The sequence below is a fragment of the Pneumocystis carinii genome, assembly GCF_001477545.1.
Source record: "Pneumocystis carinii B80 chromosome Unknown supercont1.17, whole genome shotgun sequence".
NCBI lineage: Eukaryota > Fungi > Ascomycota > Pneumocystomycetes > Pneumocystales > Pneumocystaceae > Pneumocystis > Pneumocystis carinii.
Window position 1 is genome coordinate 213132 of NW_017264729.1, and position 16749 is coordinate 229880.

A 16749-nucleotide genomic window follows, 5' to 3' on the forward strand; every position below is an offset into this window, starting at 1 on the left:
TAAGTCTGAATATCTTATTATTTGGTATTTTCTTTTATTTTTTCTTCTTTTCACTATAATATATTTTTAATCTGGTGCTTCTGATTGGTTGAAAAATAAAAATTAGGGTTACCATCCAATTTAACATAAAAAAAGTATAAATAGGCGAGCAACTCACTTTTTTTCTTAGAAAGACAAATGAAATCGATATTAAGGCAGGGGATGCATATTTGGTGAGTATTTATTGACAATTGTGAATTTTCTTAATAATTTATAGCGGATTTTTAAAAACAGTACCATCTAGCAAATTACAACAGTTAAGTCAAAAGATTACAGCAGGAGGAACAGAGCTTCAAGCATTAGCATATGCATGCCCGGTTATGGGGAATGTTATGAGGAGTATTGAAGCACGTTCATATGCTACGGCGAGTCGTAGTAGTGATACGGAAATGGATGTTCTTGAAAATATCCATGCAGAAGTAGGGGGTTTTGGATCAATAACAGACGAAAAACCAGGTAGGATGTTGGTTTTTTATTGTGTGAAAGATTGGTAATTATTGGTAGAAGTTTGCTCATATGAAAAAGCTATTCTTAATGTACCTCATGAACAAGTATTAACGAATCGATTTTTTGGTTATGAAGAATGGTTTTCTAATGAATTGTATAAGAAACATAAGGACAAGACGTATAGGTATTTTAACAATATTAATCGACTTGTAAATGAAGCGCCGCTTGCACATACAAAGGATTTTAATAAACGTGTTACTGTATGGTGTTCTAATGATTATTTAAATATGAGTAAAAACAAGCAAGTGATTGATTCTATATCCCAAACTCTCCATGTTTATGGAGCAGGTGCAGGTGGTACTCGAAATATTGCAGGACATAATCAGCATGTTGAGCTTCTTGAAGCATCTCTTGCACATCTTCATGGGAAGGACGCATCTCTTATTTTTAGCTCTTGTTATGTTGCAAATGATGCATGTATTTCTACCCTTGGTAGTAGAATTCCAAATTGTATCATATTTTCTGATGCATCTAATCATGCATCAATTATTCAAGGAATTCGCAATTCTCGCGCTAAAAAAGTGGTTTTTAAGCATAACGATCTCGAAGACCTTGAATCAAAGCTTATGGCTGTTCCTTTATACATACCAAAGATTATTTGTTTCGAATCCATTTATTCTATGTGCGGTTCAGTTGCTCCGATCAAGGAAATCTGTGATCTTGCTGAGAAATATGGCGCTCTTACCTTTTTAGATGAGGTTCACGCTGTTGGTATGTACGGAAAGCATGGTGCTGGTGTTGCTGAACATATTGGACAAATGTCTCGTGTCGATATTATTAGCGGAACATTAGCTAAAGCTTATGGTTGTATTGGCGGTTACATTTCTTCATCCAAAAATATTATTGATGTGGTTCGCTCTTTAGCTCCTGGATTTATTTTTACAACGGTTTTACCTCCTCATGTCATGGAAGGTGCACGTGTTTCTGTTGAATATCAAAAGCATACACAACATGATCGTATTCTTCAGCAAATTCATACTCGCCAATTAAAAAAAGCGCTTAAGGATGCTGGGTTGCCTGTACTACCTAATCCGAGTCATATAATACCTCTGATGGTAGGCGATTCTCAAACTTGTAAAGAAATATCAGATGAATTATTGTTGAAACATGATATATATATACAGCCTATAAATTACCCTACAGTTCCTATTAATATGGAGCGTTTGCGAATTACACCAACACCGGCTCATACTATAGAGTTTCAGAAGAAGCTTGTAACTGCTTTAAAACAAATTTGGGATGAACGTCTATTAAGGAAAATAGACGATTGGGACATGAAAAGCCTTGGTTCATTTACTCAGGAATTGTGGACTGACGAACAATTAAGATTTTATGATACTGAAAATAATTTAGGAAGATAATACCTTACAAAGTTAATTTATTCAGTATTTTGATAGAATGGTACTATGCATGAATATTAATTTAACATAAACCTTTATATTTAAGCATATCCATTTTCTTTTAGTATTTCCCTAAATATTTTTTTGCATTCTATCTGAGCACCAAGTTTCCTACAAAGAAGGAATTGACCGCTTAATTTTCTATGTAAGGAATATGTTTCTTGAGGAGGTGGTGTTAATCTTTGTTGAATCATTAATGGAATAGTTCTTTTTATTCTTTCTGTAATTGTTTGTTTAGAGAAGTCATAAATATCAGGTGCATTATAACAAAATGGTTCAGCTAACGTTAAAATAGAGTTAATATGTGCATTTAACATCGCCTATCCTGTATAAATTTTAAAAATATTATCTATTAAATATGATACCTGGGATTCTTCGCCTGTAAGATATCCTAATTTAACAGAAAGATCATAACATGCATCTCTATCACGTTCTGCAGCTGCTTTGAGTATTGAAATATAATTATTGATAAAGTCTATATTAAACGAGCGAGAAGCACCAAAATCAAGTAATCCAATCTATTTAATGTTAAAAATATTTCCAATGAATATATATTAAAAATTCCTTTCTAGAGTTTTCATCAAACAAAAAGTTGCTCCAATTTGGATCAGTTTGCATATATTTGAATTCAATAATTTCTTGAAGACATAATTTGAACAATGATGTTCCAAGCTAATCTAATAAATAAAAGGACATATGTATAATTATTTACCCAATTTTTTGTTTTTTGATCAACTTCATTTACTTCAGCTAAACTTTTTCCTGGTAAATATTCCATTGTTAAAACATGTTCACTAGTAATTTCTGGTATTACTTTTGGAATAATAAATGTTTCATTATTTTTAAAAAGTTCTTGAAAATGTTTCATAGAGTTTGCTTCTCTTCTATAATCACATTCTAAAATCAATTCTTTTCTAGCAGAATCAATAATTTTATCAAGAAATAAACCTTTTGGAAAAAATCCTGATGCAATAAGTAAGATTTCTAAATTGTTCAAGTCAGAATCTATTGATTCTTTAATTCCAGGATATTGGATTTTAACAACAACTGGAAGAGAAGATAATTTTAAAATTGCTGAATGTACTTGACCAATAGATGCTGCTGCTATAGGTGTTTCATTAAATTCGGAAAAAAGATTTCTCCAATCTTTAGTAAATTCTTTTGTCATAACTTCTTCCATTTGATCCATTGGCATGCAATTTGCATGATTTTGCAATTTTATCAAAATCTCATGCAATGCTGTAGGGAGCATTTCAATGTCTTTTTCTATTAATGAAATTAAAAAATAATATATAAATAACCTTGGAAACTAATTATTTGGCCAACTTTCAATGCAGCACCACGCATCTTAGATAGTTTAGCAACCAATCGATTAATATTAGATTTATTCATAATAAATGAAGTATTTTCACTCTTGTTATAAAGACGCTGAAAACCTTCTTGTAATGCACCAATTCCTAAACCAACAAATAGACTTCCAAAATGATACAATCTTTCTATTTGACCTGTAGGAATCTTAGATTCTTCCATAGATGGTAACTAGATATTTAAAAAAAAAACACATCAAACATAAAAGATATATACTTTTTTAGTATTTTCATATTCTAAAGATTCGCCATTTTCATTTCTATGCTTTATTTAGAAAATTGCTTTATTTTTAGACTAAAAATATACTTTTTTTCACTTTTTTCTGAATATTTTCTTAAAAAATGTTCATTATTTAAAGAAAAAAAAACATTTTTCATATTTCTTTCATATCTAGAATATGAATAAAAACTTCGTGTCCATTCTATATCAAATAAACCATTATTTTAAAAATAAAAACATCTATTTCAACCATTTGAACCTCCTGATTTAATCCTCATATTTATAAGGTCTAAAAACACATTTCTATTCCAATAAAACCTGTAAATCTGTTTAAAAATAATAGAAATTCTCTTATCACTGCGATATATATAAAAACACTGATTTAACATAGTATTTCGCCTCATTATTAAAAAAATAAAGAGTTCCCCTATAAATAGACCTAGTAATGAACTTATTTCCCTTAAAATTTCATAAAAATATCAAATTTTATTTGATTCTCATTCTTCTTTTTGGCTGTTTTAGACATAATTTTAACCAAATTTAACCGTTCAAAAGCTCATTTCTTTTAATACTATAAATATCTACTTATTTATACGTTAAAATACTCTTAAAATACCTTTCATACCTCTATTTATCTCCAATCTCTTAAGCACAATATTTTTATGTCGTTGAGTTGATCGTCTCTTAAGAAATACATAATTTTATGCTAAAAATAAAGTTCTCTTTTACTTAAGAAAAAATGACTTCTTGTTAATTATTTAGTATTATTTTACATAATTTATTATGTTTTTATGTATATTTTTGGGTTTTTTTGAAATATTTTTAAAGATGGCTGGTGCACTGAAATATATATTTTTGCACAAACAGATCATATAATATTAATATCTCCTATTCATAAGTATCAGCAAGACTATTTAATATAAATAATCAACATTTTTCTTGATTTATAAAATTTAATTATCTGGCTTATCAGCTTATCAGCTTATCAGCTTATCAGCTTATCGGCTGGTGAAGAAATATTTAGTGGGATTATTAATGTTTTTATGGATAAAAAGAAAGTTTAGTTCTATTCAAGATATACAAGATCTATTTTATGGTGGAAATTCGTCAAAGAAAGGGTCAAAAAGAAGTATTAAAGATTATACAGGATTTCAAGGAAATAGTGGATTGGATAAATTTTTTAATAATAATAATTCAAGGAAATCATCTAGACATCTTTCAGAGACGTCATCAAGAATATTTGTTCGAGAAGATGAGTCATTTGATGTTAGAGATGACAAAAATGCATCTTTTTGCTCTATTTATCAAAAAGAACATAAAAATAGAAATTCCCAGAAGGATAGATCATTGTCTTTCCTTATACCGGATAAATGTTCTAGTCCTTTGATTATTTCTATTGACAAAAGTTCAAGATATCCTAAGATTGCAGGAAAAAATGGATTTAGAGCACTTAATAGATCAATAATAGTGAATTTTCTAAAAAAGATTTTTTGTCTTAGTTATTTTGTGGATGAACAAAGAATATTTAGAACAGATGACTCAAGAAGTATGTCTTCTCATATGATTTGTGATAAATTATCATCAATGTCTAATCAACCTTTATCATGTGTTTCATTATCATCTTTAAATACATCACAAAAGATGATAGAATTACCAGAAAAAAAAATTGATTATTTATCAATAGGAAATATGTGGGTTCCAGGAAATGATGGATTTGGAATGATTATTGAATTATCAGGTGAATTTTTTATATTAAGTTAATATTTTTACAGATTAACTATAATTAGATTGGATCAATGATAAATTATCTACTAGAACACGACAAAGACTAGCAAATGAACTGAGACGATCTATATCAACACATGATAAACCTGGTTATATTTATGTTTTTAATTTACAGTCATCAGGTAAAAAATATTTGATTTAAATATGGGTATTAATTATTAAAAGAAATAATTAAACCTTATTCAATGGATAAAATGATCATAAAAATAGGAAGAGCAGGTAATATACAACGCAGATTGAGTCAATGGCCCAAACAATGTAATTTTATACCGGAATTGATAGAATATTTTCCATCAAATGAGAATGAAGCAAAGCAATGTTTAGTTAGTTATAGAGTAGAGCGATTGATACATATAGAACTTCAAGATAAATTCTTATGTAAACCACAAACATGTATGACATGTGGAATTTCACATAGAGAATGGTTTTATGTACCAAATTTTACTGCATGGAAAGAAGTAAAGAAAATTATAGAAAAATGGATAGAATTTTCATTTATAGCATATGGAAAAACTTAAGCATGTGTTTTTTAATTTCTAATATTTTAATGATTTCAAGAAAAAATAAAATGATTTTTGAAGAATATTTATTTTCTAAAATATTCCATTTGTAATTCTTTATGATATTATATGATTACTTTTCAGTTGATATGTCTTTGAATTATGCCTTTATTTTTCTATTTTTTATAGCTAATATTTTTAAAAGTTTTGTAAATGAGTAAATTCTTAAAGTTTTCAATATCTATATAATAAATAAATTTTATAGCATTATTAGATATAATTATTGTTTATGAAATATTAAAGATATAACTCATGTAGTAATATTAATTTTATGAATAAAAACCATGCTCTATGATTAAAACTTAAATAAAACTCAAAATGCATTTTTACCGTAGAAATCATTCTATACTTTAAAATATTCTATTAAAAGTGTGAGTATTTTACTTAAAAAATAATATAATTTTACGTATTAAATTCAAATTATATAATGCATGCGTAAATCTTATAAATATATTATTAGTGATGATGATAGCATTTAATTGAAATGGTTAGCGAAAATATTTATTTGATTTCCATTCTGAAATTTCTTTAGGAAAATTAATAGCGGCTGTATTTTCTAAAAGAATTCTTTTTTTACATCTTGTTTGTAAAGTAGCTTTCCTTTTATCTTTTTTTTTTAAAAGATCATCTTGTTTCTGTGTAATATTAAAATTAACATTAATTTCTTGCTCTTTAAGTATATTTGAAAAACAATTAGTAGACTGTATGTTAGATTGTATTTCAGATAAATTATTTTTTGTTAAAAGGCCGTAGCAATTTTTTTGTAAAGGATAATCTACTTTTTTATCCCAGTTGAATAAAACCTTTTCATCATAAACTTTTTCTAAAATAGCACGATGACGAGATATCCAAATATGATTAAATGCATCTTCAACTGTAAACCTGTCTGATGGCTTTTTACGTAATAGTCCTGAAATAAAATCCTTTGCTAATATTTATTTAAATAAAATTAATTATTTATAGGGAAAAATAATACCTTCTAGACTTACATTAGACCAAGAATCCTCAGAAAAATCGAATTCTCCTTTTTGAACTTTACGCATAATTTCTTTTTCAGTGACTTCTCCATTGTCAAAAGGATTATAGCCTAAAATATTAAATATATTTATAAAATAAGTATAATTATCACCTCCTAAAAGAGCAAACATTATAACTCCAAGACTCCATAAGTCAATCTAGTAACGATTTAAAAATAGAAACAATAAAAATAAAAGGTATACCTCCTTCCCATAACCTTTGATATTCTCAGAATTATTATTTCGGCTAGCACAAGAATGTATCTCTGGGGCAAGATAGGAAGGTGTACCTACGAATGTTTTCATTCGAGAAGAAACTCCAAGTCGTTGTGCAACGCCAAAATCTGTTAAAACAACACGGAATCCAGAAGAAATAGATGTACTTGTTACTAGAATATTTTCAGGCTAATTATTTTAATATATATTACAAAAAGAAAGAATATACTTTTAAATCACGATGTATTACGTTTTTCGATTGAAGATATTGAATTGCTTTGAGTATTTGTAAAACTATAAACATACAGTCTGTTTCCTTAAGTTGACCATATTTAACACATAATCCATATAAATCTCCCCCATGTATTCTAAAATAATAAGATTTCACATACTATTAAAAATGAAACTAACAATTCTTCAAAGATAAAGCTGAAAAAAGTTAGCAAAATTTTAATAAAATATATCTATACTAATTTTTTTCTGTTTCTATCTCATAAAATACTTGAATAATATTAGGCTAGATATTTCAGAAAGATAAAAAAAAAGTTAATGTCTATACATGAGAAAGATTCTTTAAAATTTGTGCTTCTCGAAGATATTTTGAATTATTAAATTTTGATGATACCTTTGAGATCACTTTACATGCAACTTGCTTGCCTGTTATTTTATCAATGGCCATATAAATCTTGATATTTTTAATTATGCTATTAAAAAATTATTATTTTACCTCTGAAAACCCTCCTAATCCAAGTAATCGTGGTGTAATTTCATATTTATCTTGAAATATCTTGGATATAGTTAGACATTACCTTTTAACATTTTTTTTTTAAAATCATATATTAAACGTACATATATATATATATATATATGTATGTATGTATATGTATAAATTATATATATGTATATATATACATATAATTTATACACATCCAATATATACACATCCAATATATGCACATCCAATATATGACTATAAACTAACCTCAATATCCCAATCTATTTTTTTTAAAATATCCGTTACTGTATGTTCTTGTTGAAAAATAAATGACGCACAATGTCGAATACTATTAATCATAAAAATTATCCTATTATATATATATATTTATTTATTTACTCCAATTTATCCCCATTACTCAATAAAACAATATGATTCTTCCCTATCCTTCTTCCATTATGATATGTCCCATTAAGACTCAAATCTTCACAGTAACATAATTGTTCAATTTCTTGTGTTTGATCAAATCCATGTTCTACTGATACCTATCTTTTTAACCCTAACCCTAACCCTAATATACAAAAAAGAAGAATACCGTATATATCTTAAAATGATGATTACTAACCATTTTCTGATTCACTACAAGGTCACTTTACTTATTAAATGCGCGTTTTCTTTCATTTTTTTAATTACCATTGTTCATGACGTCCCACCCAAATTTCTTTATTAGCATATATAGAAATAACTATATGCATTTAAGCATTCTCTTTACTCATAAAAACAAATTATTACCTTGATCCCTCTCAATTCCCTGGAATAAAAGCATTGCACATCGTCCTTTTTTTGAACGTTGTTCTCCAATAGACGCGTATTGAGATATTCTCTCTGAACTCCCAAGAATCTGAGTAGGATATGCGCAAAAGTTCTTCATATTATGTGTTTCTTCCATTGCTAGCAGGCCATTTCAAGATTTGATATTTTCTAATATAATTTAGTCGTGGAGCAATCGAGAGGAAGAGGATTAGTAGGATATGGACGTTTCTATGGTAACCTATAGGTGTTTCTATGGTAACCTATAGAAGTTTCTATAGCAACTTATCTATTGTTTCTATGGCAACCTATATGTGGTTGCCAAGGCAACTAATAAAGTGTGGATAACCTCACAGAAAAAGAGGAAACAAATAATTATAAATTTGAGGGGATTAAAAGGGTTTAAAGCACTAAAAACATAATAAAATATGTCCTTTTTTGATACATTTGGTATGTCCATTTTTTTCAGGGAAAAAATATGATAAATTAATGAGATAATAGTTCAACTTCCTTTATCAATTAATGAAGGACGAGTAGTTTCAGTAGAAAAGGATCTAATGGAGAAACTTGAGCCTTTGTATGATGTTTAATAAGTTGGTGTGTTTTTTTATGAATTTATTTTAGTAATCATCTTGTTAAATCAATTACTTTAAATCAATGTCCGGAAGATATACCATTACCGCCGAATCAAGTGCATCCTAAACGATCTATTCATATTAATCGGCTAAAAGAATCGGGTTCAGAACATTCTCGTAGAAAAAATTATGATGAGGCAGTTAAATTTTTTACACTTGCTATAGAAATGGCATATGGACGTCCTCATTGGGAGCCGGCAGCTTTAAGTAGGGATGAGCTAGCAACGGCATTTTATGAGAGATGTAATGTATATCTTGCATCTAAACAGTGGAAAAATGCATTTGTTGATGCATCAACTGTTATTGGGATTCGAAAAGCTTGGAGTAAAGGACATCTTTGTAAATCAAAAGCACTACAAGGGATGGGAATATTAGATAAAGCAAAAGAATCACTTGAATTTGGACTAAGTTTTGAGCCGAAAAATGATGAATTATTAACAGCTCTTAAAGAATTAAATAGACAGTTAGAAAGATATTCTTAAATATAATTTAATATATATTATAAAATATGTCTTTAAATTAATGCCAAAAAAAATGCATTTATTATGATTTCCTTTGTTTTTTTGATACAAATTCGAAGGGCAATGTAAGAACCGCTTTTTTATATAATTTAATTTCTGCTTTGGAAAGATTCATAGCAAGTCGTTCGGCTTCGGTGTATTCTTGAATTTTACATCCTAATGTTTTAAATAATTTTTTGCACCTTTTTTTTAAATTAGAATATATTATTTATGATTAAAACAGTTCATACTTTTGAGTACTAAGTGAAAGATCTTGTGCCAAGAGATTTATATTAACAGAAAAATTATCAATAATTAAACAAAGTGCAAATAAATAGCATAAAATTTTGTCCATTCCATGTGATGTTATAACCAATCTATATATAGAATAAATAAAGTAACTTTTTTTCATTTTTTAAAAATACTGGATTGTTTCATAATTTTTTCCTGAATGCGCACGCTCTGAAAACCGTGTAATAAGATGATCAATTAAAATCAAAGGTGGTTCCCCCAATTTTTTTGTTAATAATTCCTTTTTTGATACTAAATGATGATTCGTATAAAATGCCATTAATAATGATGCATAATAAAGTAATTTTATATAATGTTTGTTCTTTTTCTCTGCTTTAAGTGCTTTTGATAAATGTTCATTAACATATCGTGAATTTCTAGATAGAATAAACAAGATTTTTTATAAAAGTATTTGTTAAACTTGAAAGGAAATAATAATGTACGATTTCGTTCGTTTTGCTCTTGAAGAATTGCTTTAACATGAATAGCAGACAGTTCTGCTTCTGTTATAATATCTGATAATGAATAAACTTCTTCTAATTTTGTCGTTTCTGTATTTGGTGGTGGAATCGGAAGATCTGGACTTGCATTTCCACGCATTTTTTCTATTTCTCATTAAATATTCTTTCTTATAATATTATTTATTAATTACCTAAACTTGTCATGTTTTTAGTCACCTCTTTAACATCATTTATCATATGTGATGATATATCCTGCAGTTGTTGAGTGTCAATTGCATGAAGTTCTTTATTTTGGATTATTTTTTTCATTTTTTTCGATCCAAATGCTTCTCCAAGTTCTTTCTTTTCTCTTTCATACTAAAATTGTTATTTTTTTTTTTAAAAATGTTTTCCATTTTACATCTTTCTTTTCTATAGTTTCATGAATTTTTTGAGACTTAACATGACATTCTAAATGAACCAATGGTACTGGAATCATATCAAACGTATCATTTTCTTCATTTTCAATTCCAATACAATATCTAATCTCTCAATAAAACCTGTCTTTCAATATTTCCTCAAATGTGAGGCTTACTGGAAAAAACTATCCCCACGTTTATTAACTGTTGATCCTTGATATCTGATTCCTTCTGTTTCACCTTCAACATTCCATTCATTAGATTTTTCTTGTCGTGTAACTGTAAAACGTGTCTTTTGATCGGGTAAAAAACCTGCTGATGAAACTAATAGTATTAAAGTATATTTAATTATACGTTGATTTTACTAAGAATAGGTATTGGCTCATTTTGTACCGAATGAAGACGGATTTTTTTAAATGTCATGCCTGTCATGCCTGTCATGTCTGAAATATGTCCGTAATGTCCGTAATGTCCGTGATATTCGTAATGTTCGTGATATCCCTTATATCCGTCAATGATTTAATTCCTAATTCTAAAATATTAATAATATCAACGTAAAAAAAAAATAGACAGAAATTATAAAAAGTAATATTTTATTTTATTGAAAAATCTTAAAAAAAATATGAATAAAAAATACAAAATAATAAAATAATAAAATAAAATAATAAAATAAAATACAAAATAATAAAATAATTAATAACTGAATTAACAATTCAATCAACTACCAATTCAATCAACATCTCATTCATTATCCACTTCTTCATATTCTTTATTTAGATCTTGCTCTTGTCTTTCTTCGTTTACCTAAAACATTTTAAAAATATTAAAAAAATTTCAAAAATATACGTTTTAACCGTCGAACTCTTTTTTTCTTCCATTTGGCTAGAAAAATTAATTTCATTTATATACATATAAAGCTTTTTACCTCTCATAATTTAAGAGTCTGGAAGAATACTATATATTTATAGTCGGAGAAAATCGGATCGACGGGTAAAGCCGTCGTACACCCACCGACTATTTTTAATAGTTAAATCTTTAAAATATTATTAAAAAAAGTGATTGTTTATTATATTTTAAAGTGTAAATTAGTTTTTATTTTTAATATTTATTAAGTATTATTTAAAAATGATTTTTAAGCGCGTTTTTTATATGTTTAATTTCAGTTGTTAATATTTAATTAAAAAGCAATCTTTTATGTTGAAAGATGTTTTAAAGATTATTTGGTTTTCTTTAAGATTTCTTGCAATTGTTTTATCGTATTGGATTGAAAGTTTTGTGCATCTACGACGCATACAACACGCATATACAACGCATATACAACGCATATAATACGCATACACTACGCATATATCCCGCATACACCCCGTATACACCCCGTTACACCCTATATATACTTTGTATACCCCAAGAAAACGGGTTTCGCCTTGGTAAACAGGCTTAATCACCTCCTTTTGCCTATGGACGAGCTAAATCCTTGTTCTAATGACAGTCAAAATGATATAGAAGACCCGTTTACTGCGAACGATATAGACAGTACACAATCTCTGGACTTTCATCCAGCAGAAGACCGTGAATGGCCTTGGATGGATCCATGGATGGGCAAGAATGAGGGGGTTCTAGAGGCATCTTTAAGAAATTACAGTGGAGATGATACGACACATTCAGCAGATGCATCAATTATAGCGGAAGAGACATTAACAGACGAGGAGAAGAAAGGTATTCTTCAGAGTGCATTTATCCGTGCAGCAAGTCATGGAGATGTTGAACGTATTGAATCGATGCTTAAAGGAGGATCACGGAAATATATTGATATTGACGGGTGCGATGAGACGGGAGGTACAGCAATTATATTTGCGGCGTGTTTTGGACACCAGGGGGTAGTTGAAGCGCTTTTAGAAGCGGGAGCAAATATTAATGTACGAGATAAGGCTAAATGGTCGCCTTTGATGTGGGCAATTAATAATCATCATGGGGGAATAGTGAAATTATTATTAGCACATGGAGCGACATTTAATTCTAGAGGGATTGGGGGGAATTCGGTGTTAGAAGGAACATCGCAGATGGATATGATTGATATTTTGGAATCATTGCATGTAGAAGAATCATTAGAAGAAGGGGAAAGTTTTGAAGATCATGAATGGTATCGTCAAGGATGTTTAGAGCAGATGGAAAAAGAAAAAATGATGGAAATGCCGATATTAGAAGATTTAGAAGTGGATTTATCAAGTATTGGATTTGAAGGATCAAATCAAGAAATGGAGGAATCAGAAGAAGTATTTTCGGAGGAAGATTTTGTATGGAATCGATGTCTTCCAGAACAGATGTATATTTTTTCGGAAGATCATATTTCAACGATATTAGATCTTGTTATTACAAATTTTGAGCCGTTACGATCGGCAGATCAGAAGGTTATTCCGGCAGATGTGATTTTTTTATCGATTCGTTTTGCTCATTATTATGGGACAAAGGATATGCTTAATAAATTATTATATGATACGTTAGAACGTATTCGTTTACTTATTCGTGATAAGCCGGATGATATGGCTATTTTGGCATTTTGGATTTCGAATTGTATGCTTCTTTTATACTATATTAAGAAAGATTCGGGACTTTTGGTCACAATTATAGATTTTCAGCTTCATTTAACAGAATTGATCCATGATATTTATTTGGTATTTCTACAAGAAACCAAATTTCGTATTGAAAAACATTTGAATAGCTCTATTCTTGATTATGAAACTATTTCTACATTTGACAATGTTACATTTGAAAATAAATGGTATAATTTTCGGCGGCAAAAAAAGAAGAATTCATTTTATCTTTCACCGGAAAAACATGCAACACCCTCACCTTTATTGATTACTATTCTTTTTTCGTCAATTTTTTTTATTCTTGATGTATATCAAGTTCATTTTATTATTTTTAAACAAGTCGTAAATCAAATATTTTATTGGTTTAGCGCAGAACTTTTTAATCGTATTATTACGAAAAAAGGCTATCTTTCAAGAAGTAAAGCAATGAATATTCGTCTTAATATTTCTGTAATTGAGGATTGGGCTAGAATAAATAATAATCAATTTCAGAAGAAAATGCATATGAAATCTTTAAATTCAGGATACAAATCTTTTAATATTTATAATTCTTTGAAGAATCATATAACTCCTTTAGTACAATTACTTCAGTGGCTTCAGTGTCTTACATCTTTAAATAGTATTGAAAATATCGAAACAACCGTAGATGCATTGAATTTACTTACATCAACTCAATTATTATATATTGCTAAAAATTATAAATTAGAGATTGATGAAAATAAAATAGGGAAAGAAATAATACAATATCTTTCCAAGAAAGAAGAGAAAGATAAAAATATTAAAAAGAAACATATACAAGACTCAGAAAATTGTTCTACAGATGATACATTTGATAACCCTAAACCGCTACCTTTTGATAAAGAAAAACTTAAAAGTTCAAATCTTTTAATGAACGTTGAGTTAATGCTTCCATTTATTTTACCAACTGGCACAGATCTCTTGGCTAGTTATGGTTCTAAAATTATTAAAGTGGATGAGAAAAAGAAGAAATGCTTTATACCTGTAATACCATCTGATTTTATGGACTTATTGAAAACAAAAATTGGTCATAACAATGAGAAAGAACAAATAGAAACAAATAATGAAGAATTAAACAATGAAGTCCAATCTACTAAAGATCATGATTTTTCAGAAAATATTAAAATATAGTATCAGAAATAAAAATCATCTTTGTATTTTAGAATTATTACGTATGTATTAATATAAAAGATTTATTTGTTTTATTTGGTATTGAAAAAATATAATCTAACAAAAAGTAATGTTAATTATTTTTTTGCGTTTAATAACTTGTAGTTTGAAACTAATGGCCTATTGATAGCATTCATCTTTCTTGTATAGAACTCGTTCATGTTTTTAGATTAAATGCCAGTGTATTAGATCCTTGTACTGAAACTTCTAAAAGTTTTTACAGTTTTAATTCCAAAATTGTTAGGATATTTTTTCTTCTTTTGAATCGCCAATTCTTCATTATTTTTTAATAATGCAGGCGAATTTTCTTTGTTGTTATGTTGAAACGGTAATCCCATTACATTTACAACTTTTCTACTCCACGAAGTCTTTCGTTTCCCTTTTTTATCACTTATACTATCTGTATTATTTGGTGAATTCATAACGGTAGAAGGAGCAAGTGTAACAATAGATGGATTACGGTTATGAATATCCAAAAGAGAAAAATGACGAATGTTTTGAGGTGTTGAAGGAGATTTGGCAGATTGTTTAACTTTTTTTTTCTATAAATATTAGAAAATATTTATAAAATAATGAAATGCAACAATTACGGATGATTTATTTGATTTTTTATTTTCTTCCCTTTGTTTATTAAGTCTCAATTGAATATCTTCCAAACGGCTTTCCAATTTTTTTACTCGTTCTTTCAATTTATTTAGTGAATCTTTTTTGTGACTAATATATGTATCGAGACGTGCAAGCTCTGCAGACAATTCAACTTTACGAGAATACATATTCTCCATTTCTGCAATATTTGTTTGTTGCAATGTTTCGTATGATGAAATTAAATTGTTAATTTCAAGTTTCTCGGAAAAAGATTTATCTTGAAATGCCTCAATTGCTTCTAGTTTTTTATTTATATCGATCAACAATTGTGTTTCCGTATTGTGAAATAAAGCATTTGTATCTATGACTTGCATAATTTTGTCCAATTTTTCTTTAAATATATCACTTTTCTCCTCTTTACTACTCTCTTGCGGTGGAAAAGTAACAATTGCTCGTATTTCATCAATAATTTTTTGATCTCTTTTTGCATCAGTAATGTTTTGTTTTAAATCCAATAATGCAGTAGCATTATCTTTGCTTCTTTCTATAAGAGAACGAAGATCCTCCAAAATTGTATTTGTTGTTTCTGAAATAGATTGAACTATATCTGCCGTTTTATCATCTGCGCTTATCCGCAACATTTGAGATGATGTTTTAGTACCCAATTGTTTATACAAATTAGATGAAATAGACGATGTCCTTGGGAGTCTTACTGATCCTTCAATATGATTTAATGTCAATTCTTCACGCATTGGTAATGGAGGAGGACGTCGCTGAGGATCTGAACTATCCCATCTTATGCAATATTTTAGCTATCAATTCTCTTCAAAAATATTCCCTTACATAGGAGAATGTGATGTATTCGATTCTGACCGAGAATTCGTCATTTAATGCTAAATTTATGCCTCCAATCTAAGATTTACAATATTTATAGATTTAAAGTATTTTTGAACCGTTTTTTTTCGAATTTTTTAACAAATATCTCTTCAATATTATAAATACACTAGTTTTAGAGCCTTATTAAGACAAATTGCTTAGTTTTCCAAGGAATTCTAAAAAAAATTTTTTTTTACAAAAAAAGCTGTAATTTAAAGATTTTTAATCAGAAAAAAAAGGTCTTTCTTAATATACACCGTATAAATCCAAAATTTAGCTAAATCTACTCGTTTTTATTAGTTTTATATCATAAATACGGCTAAATACTCACCTATTTTGACGCGTAAAATATACGTTGTTGACTGTCTGAGTGGTTGTTAAGATACGGTTGCCGTGGGTCATATGAATTAGGTTTATAATATAGGGTTTAGGTATGGTATTAGGGCCGGGGTTGGGTTTAGGTATGGGAGCAGGGTTAGGTTAGGTGTAGTGTTACTAGGGTTAGGAGTAGGTATAGGTATAGGTTCAGGTTAATAATAGATAGGGTATAGGTTAGGGTATATGAATTGTTAGGTATGGGTTAGGCGCG

The 16749-nt window shown here is 28.5% G+C and overlaps 8 protein-coding genes across 8 annotated transcripts; 4 read left to right on the forward strand and 4 right to left on the reverse strand.

Moving 5' to 3' along the window:
* The first annotated feature begins 135 nt into the window (after window positions 1-135).
* T552_03516 (5-aminolevulinic acid synthase) lies at window positions 136-1952 on the forward strand. Its single transcript, XM_018372018.1, has 3 exons — window positions 136-212; window positions 257-495; window positions 544-1952. Exons 1-3 carry the CDS (start codon window positions 178-180, stop codon window positions 1905-1907), a joined length of 1638 nt encoding a protein of 545 aa, XP_018224271.1. The 5' UTR covers window positions 136-177; the 3' UTR covers window positions 1908-1952.
* T552_03517 (hypothetical protein) lies at window positions 1946-3736 on the reverse strand. The gene is made up of 6 exons (XM_018372019.1): window positions 3621-3736; window positions 3531-3573; window positions 3248-3485; window positions 2659-3206; window positions 2312-2618; window positions 1946-2266 (listed from the first exon to the last, which is right to left on the reverse strand). The coding sequence occupies exons 1-5, from the start codon at window positions 3689-3691 to the stop codon at window positions 2475-2477; spliced, it is 1044 nt and encodes a 347-aa protein (XP_018224272.1). The 5' UTR covers window positions 3692-3736; the 3' UTR covers window positions 1946-2266; window positions 2312-2474.
* A 799-nt stretch (window positions 3737-4535) lies between these two features.
* Window positions 4536-5836, forward strand: T552_03518 (hypothetical protein; the record flags this gene model as incomplete). The annotated part of the gene is made up of 3 exons (XM_018372020.1): window positions 4536-5271; window positions 5321-5440; window positions 5484-5836. Exons 1-3 carry the CDS (start codon window positions 4569-4571, stop codon window positions 5834-5836), a joined length of 1176 nt encoding a protein of 391 aa, XP_018224273.1. The 5' UTR covers window positions 4536-4568.
* A 530-nt stretch (window positions 5837-6366) lies between these two features.
* On the reverse strand, window positions 6367-8774 carry T552_03519 (hypothetical protein; the record flags this gene model as incomplete). The annotated part of the gene is made up of 14 exons (XM_018372021.1): window positions 6367-6806; window positions 6855-6965; window positions 7008-7053; window positions 7099-7299; window positions 7340-7478; window positions 7522-7539; window positions 7581-7627; window positions 7670-7795; window positions 7838-7897; window positions 8093-8174; window positions 8225-8370; window positions 8421-8475; window positions 8519-8570; window positions 8618-8774. The coding sequence occupies 14 exons, from the start codon at window positions 8772-8774 to the stop codon at window positions 6367-6369; spliced, it is 1680 nt and encodes a 559-aa protein (XP_018224274.1).
* Window positions 8775-9021: 247 nt separating this feature from the next.
* T552_03520 (hypothetical protein) lies at window positions 9022-9798 on the forward strand. The gene is made up of 3 exons (XM_018372022.1): window positions 9022-9085; window positions 9137-9212; window positions 9260-9798. Exons 1-3 carry the CDS (start codon window positions 9064-9066, stop codon window positions 9750-9752), a joined length of 591 nt encoding a protein of 196 aa, XP_018224275.1. The 5' UTR covers window positions 9022-9063; the 3' UTR covers window positions 9753-9798.
* A 15-nt stretch (window positions 9799-9813) lies between these two features.
* Window positions 9814-11361, reverse strand: T552_03521 (hypothetical protein; the record flags this gene model as incomplete). Its single annotated transcript, XM_018372023.1, has 8 exons — window positions 9814-9973; window positions 10022-10147; window positions 10196-10438; window positions 10483-10666; window positions 10714-10879; window positions 10923-11043; window positions 11097-11244; window positions 11286-11361. 8 exons carry the CDS (start codon window positions 11359-11361, stop codon window positions 9814-9816), a joined length of 1224 nt encoding a protein of 407 aa, XP_018224276.1.
* Window positions 11362-12331: 970 nt separating this feature from the next.
* T552_03522 (hypothetical protein) lies at window positions 12332-14705 on the forward strand. The gene has a single exon (XM_018372024.1). It carries the CDS (start codon window positions 12378-12380, stop codon window positions 14658-14660), a length of 2283 nt encoding a protein of 760 aa, XP_018224277.1. The 5' UTR covers window positions 12332-12377; the 3' UTR covers window positions 14661-14705.
* Window positions 14706-14839: 134 nt separating this feature from the next.
* On the reverse strand, window positions 14840-16217 carry T552_03523 (hypothetical protein). Its single transcript, XM_018372025.1, has 3 exons — window positions 16128-16217; window positions 15284-16079; window positions 14840-15241 (listed from the first exon to the last, which is right to left on the reverse strand). Exons 1-3 carry the CDS (start codon window positions 16169-16171, stop codon window positions 14885-14887), a joined length of 1197 nt encoding a protein of 398 aa, XP_018224278.1. The 5' UTR covers window positions 16172-16217; the 3' UTR covers window positions 14840-14884.
* Between the last annotated feature and the right edge of the window lie 532 nt (window positions 16218-16749).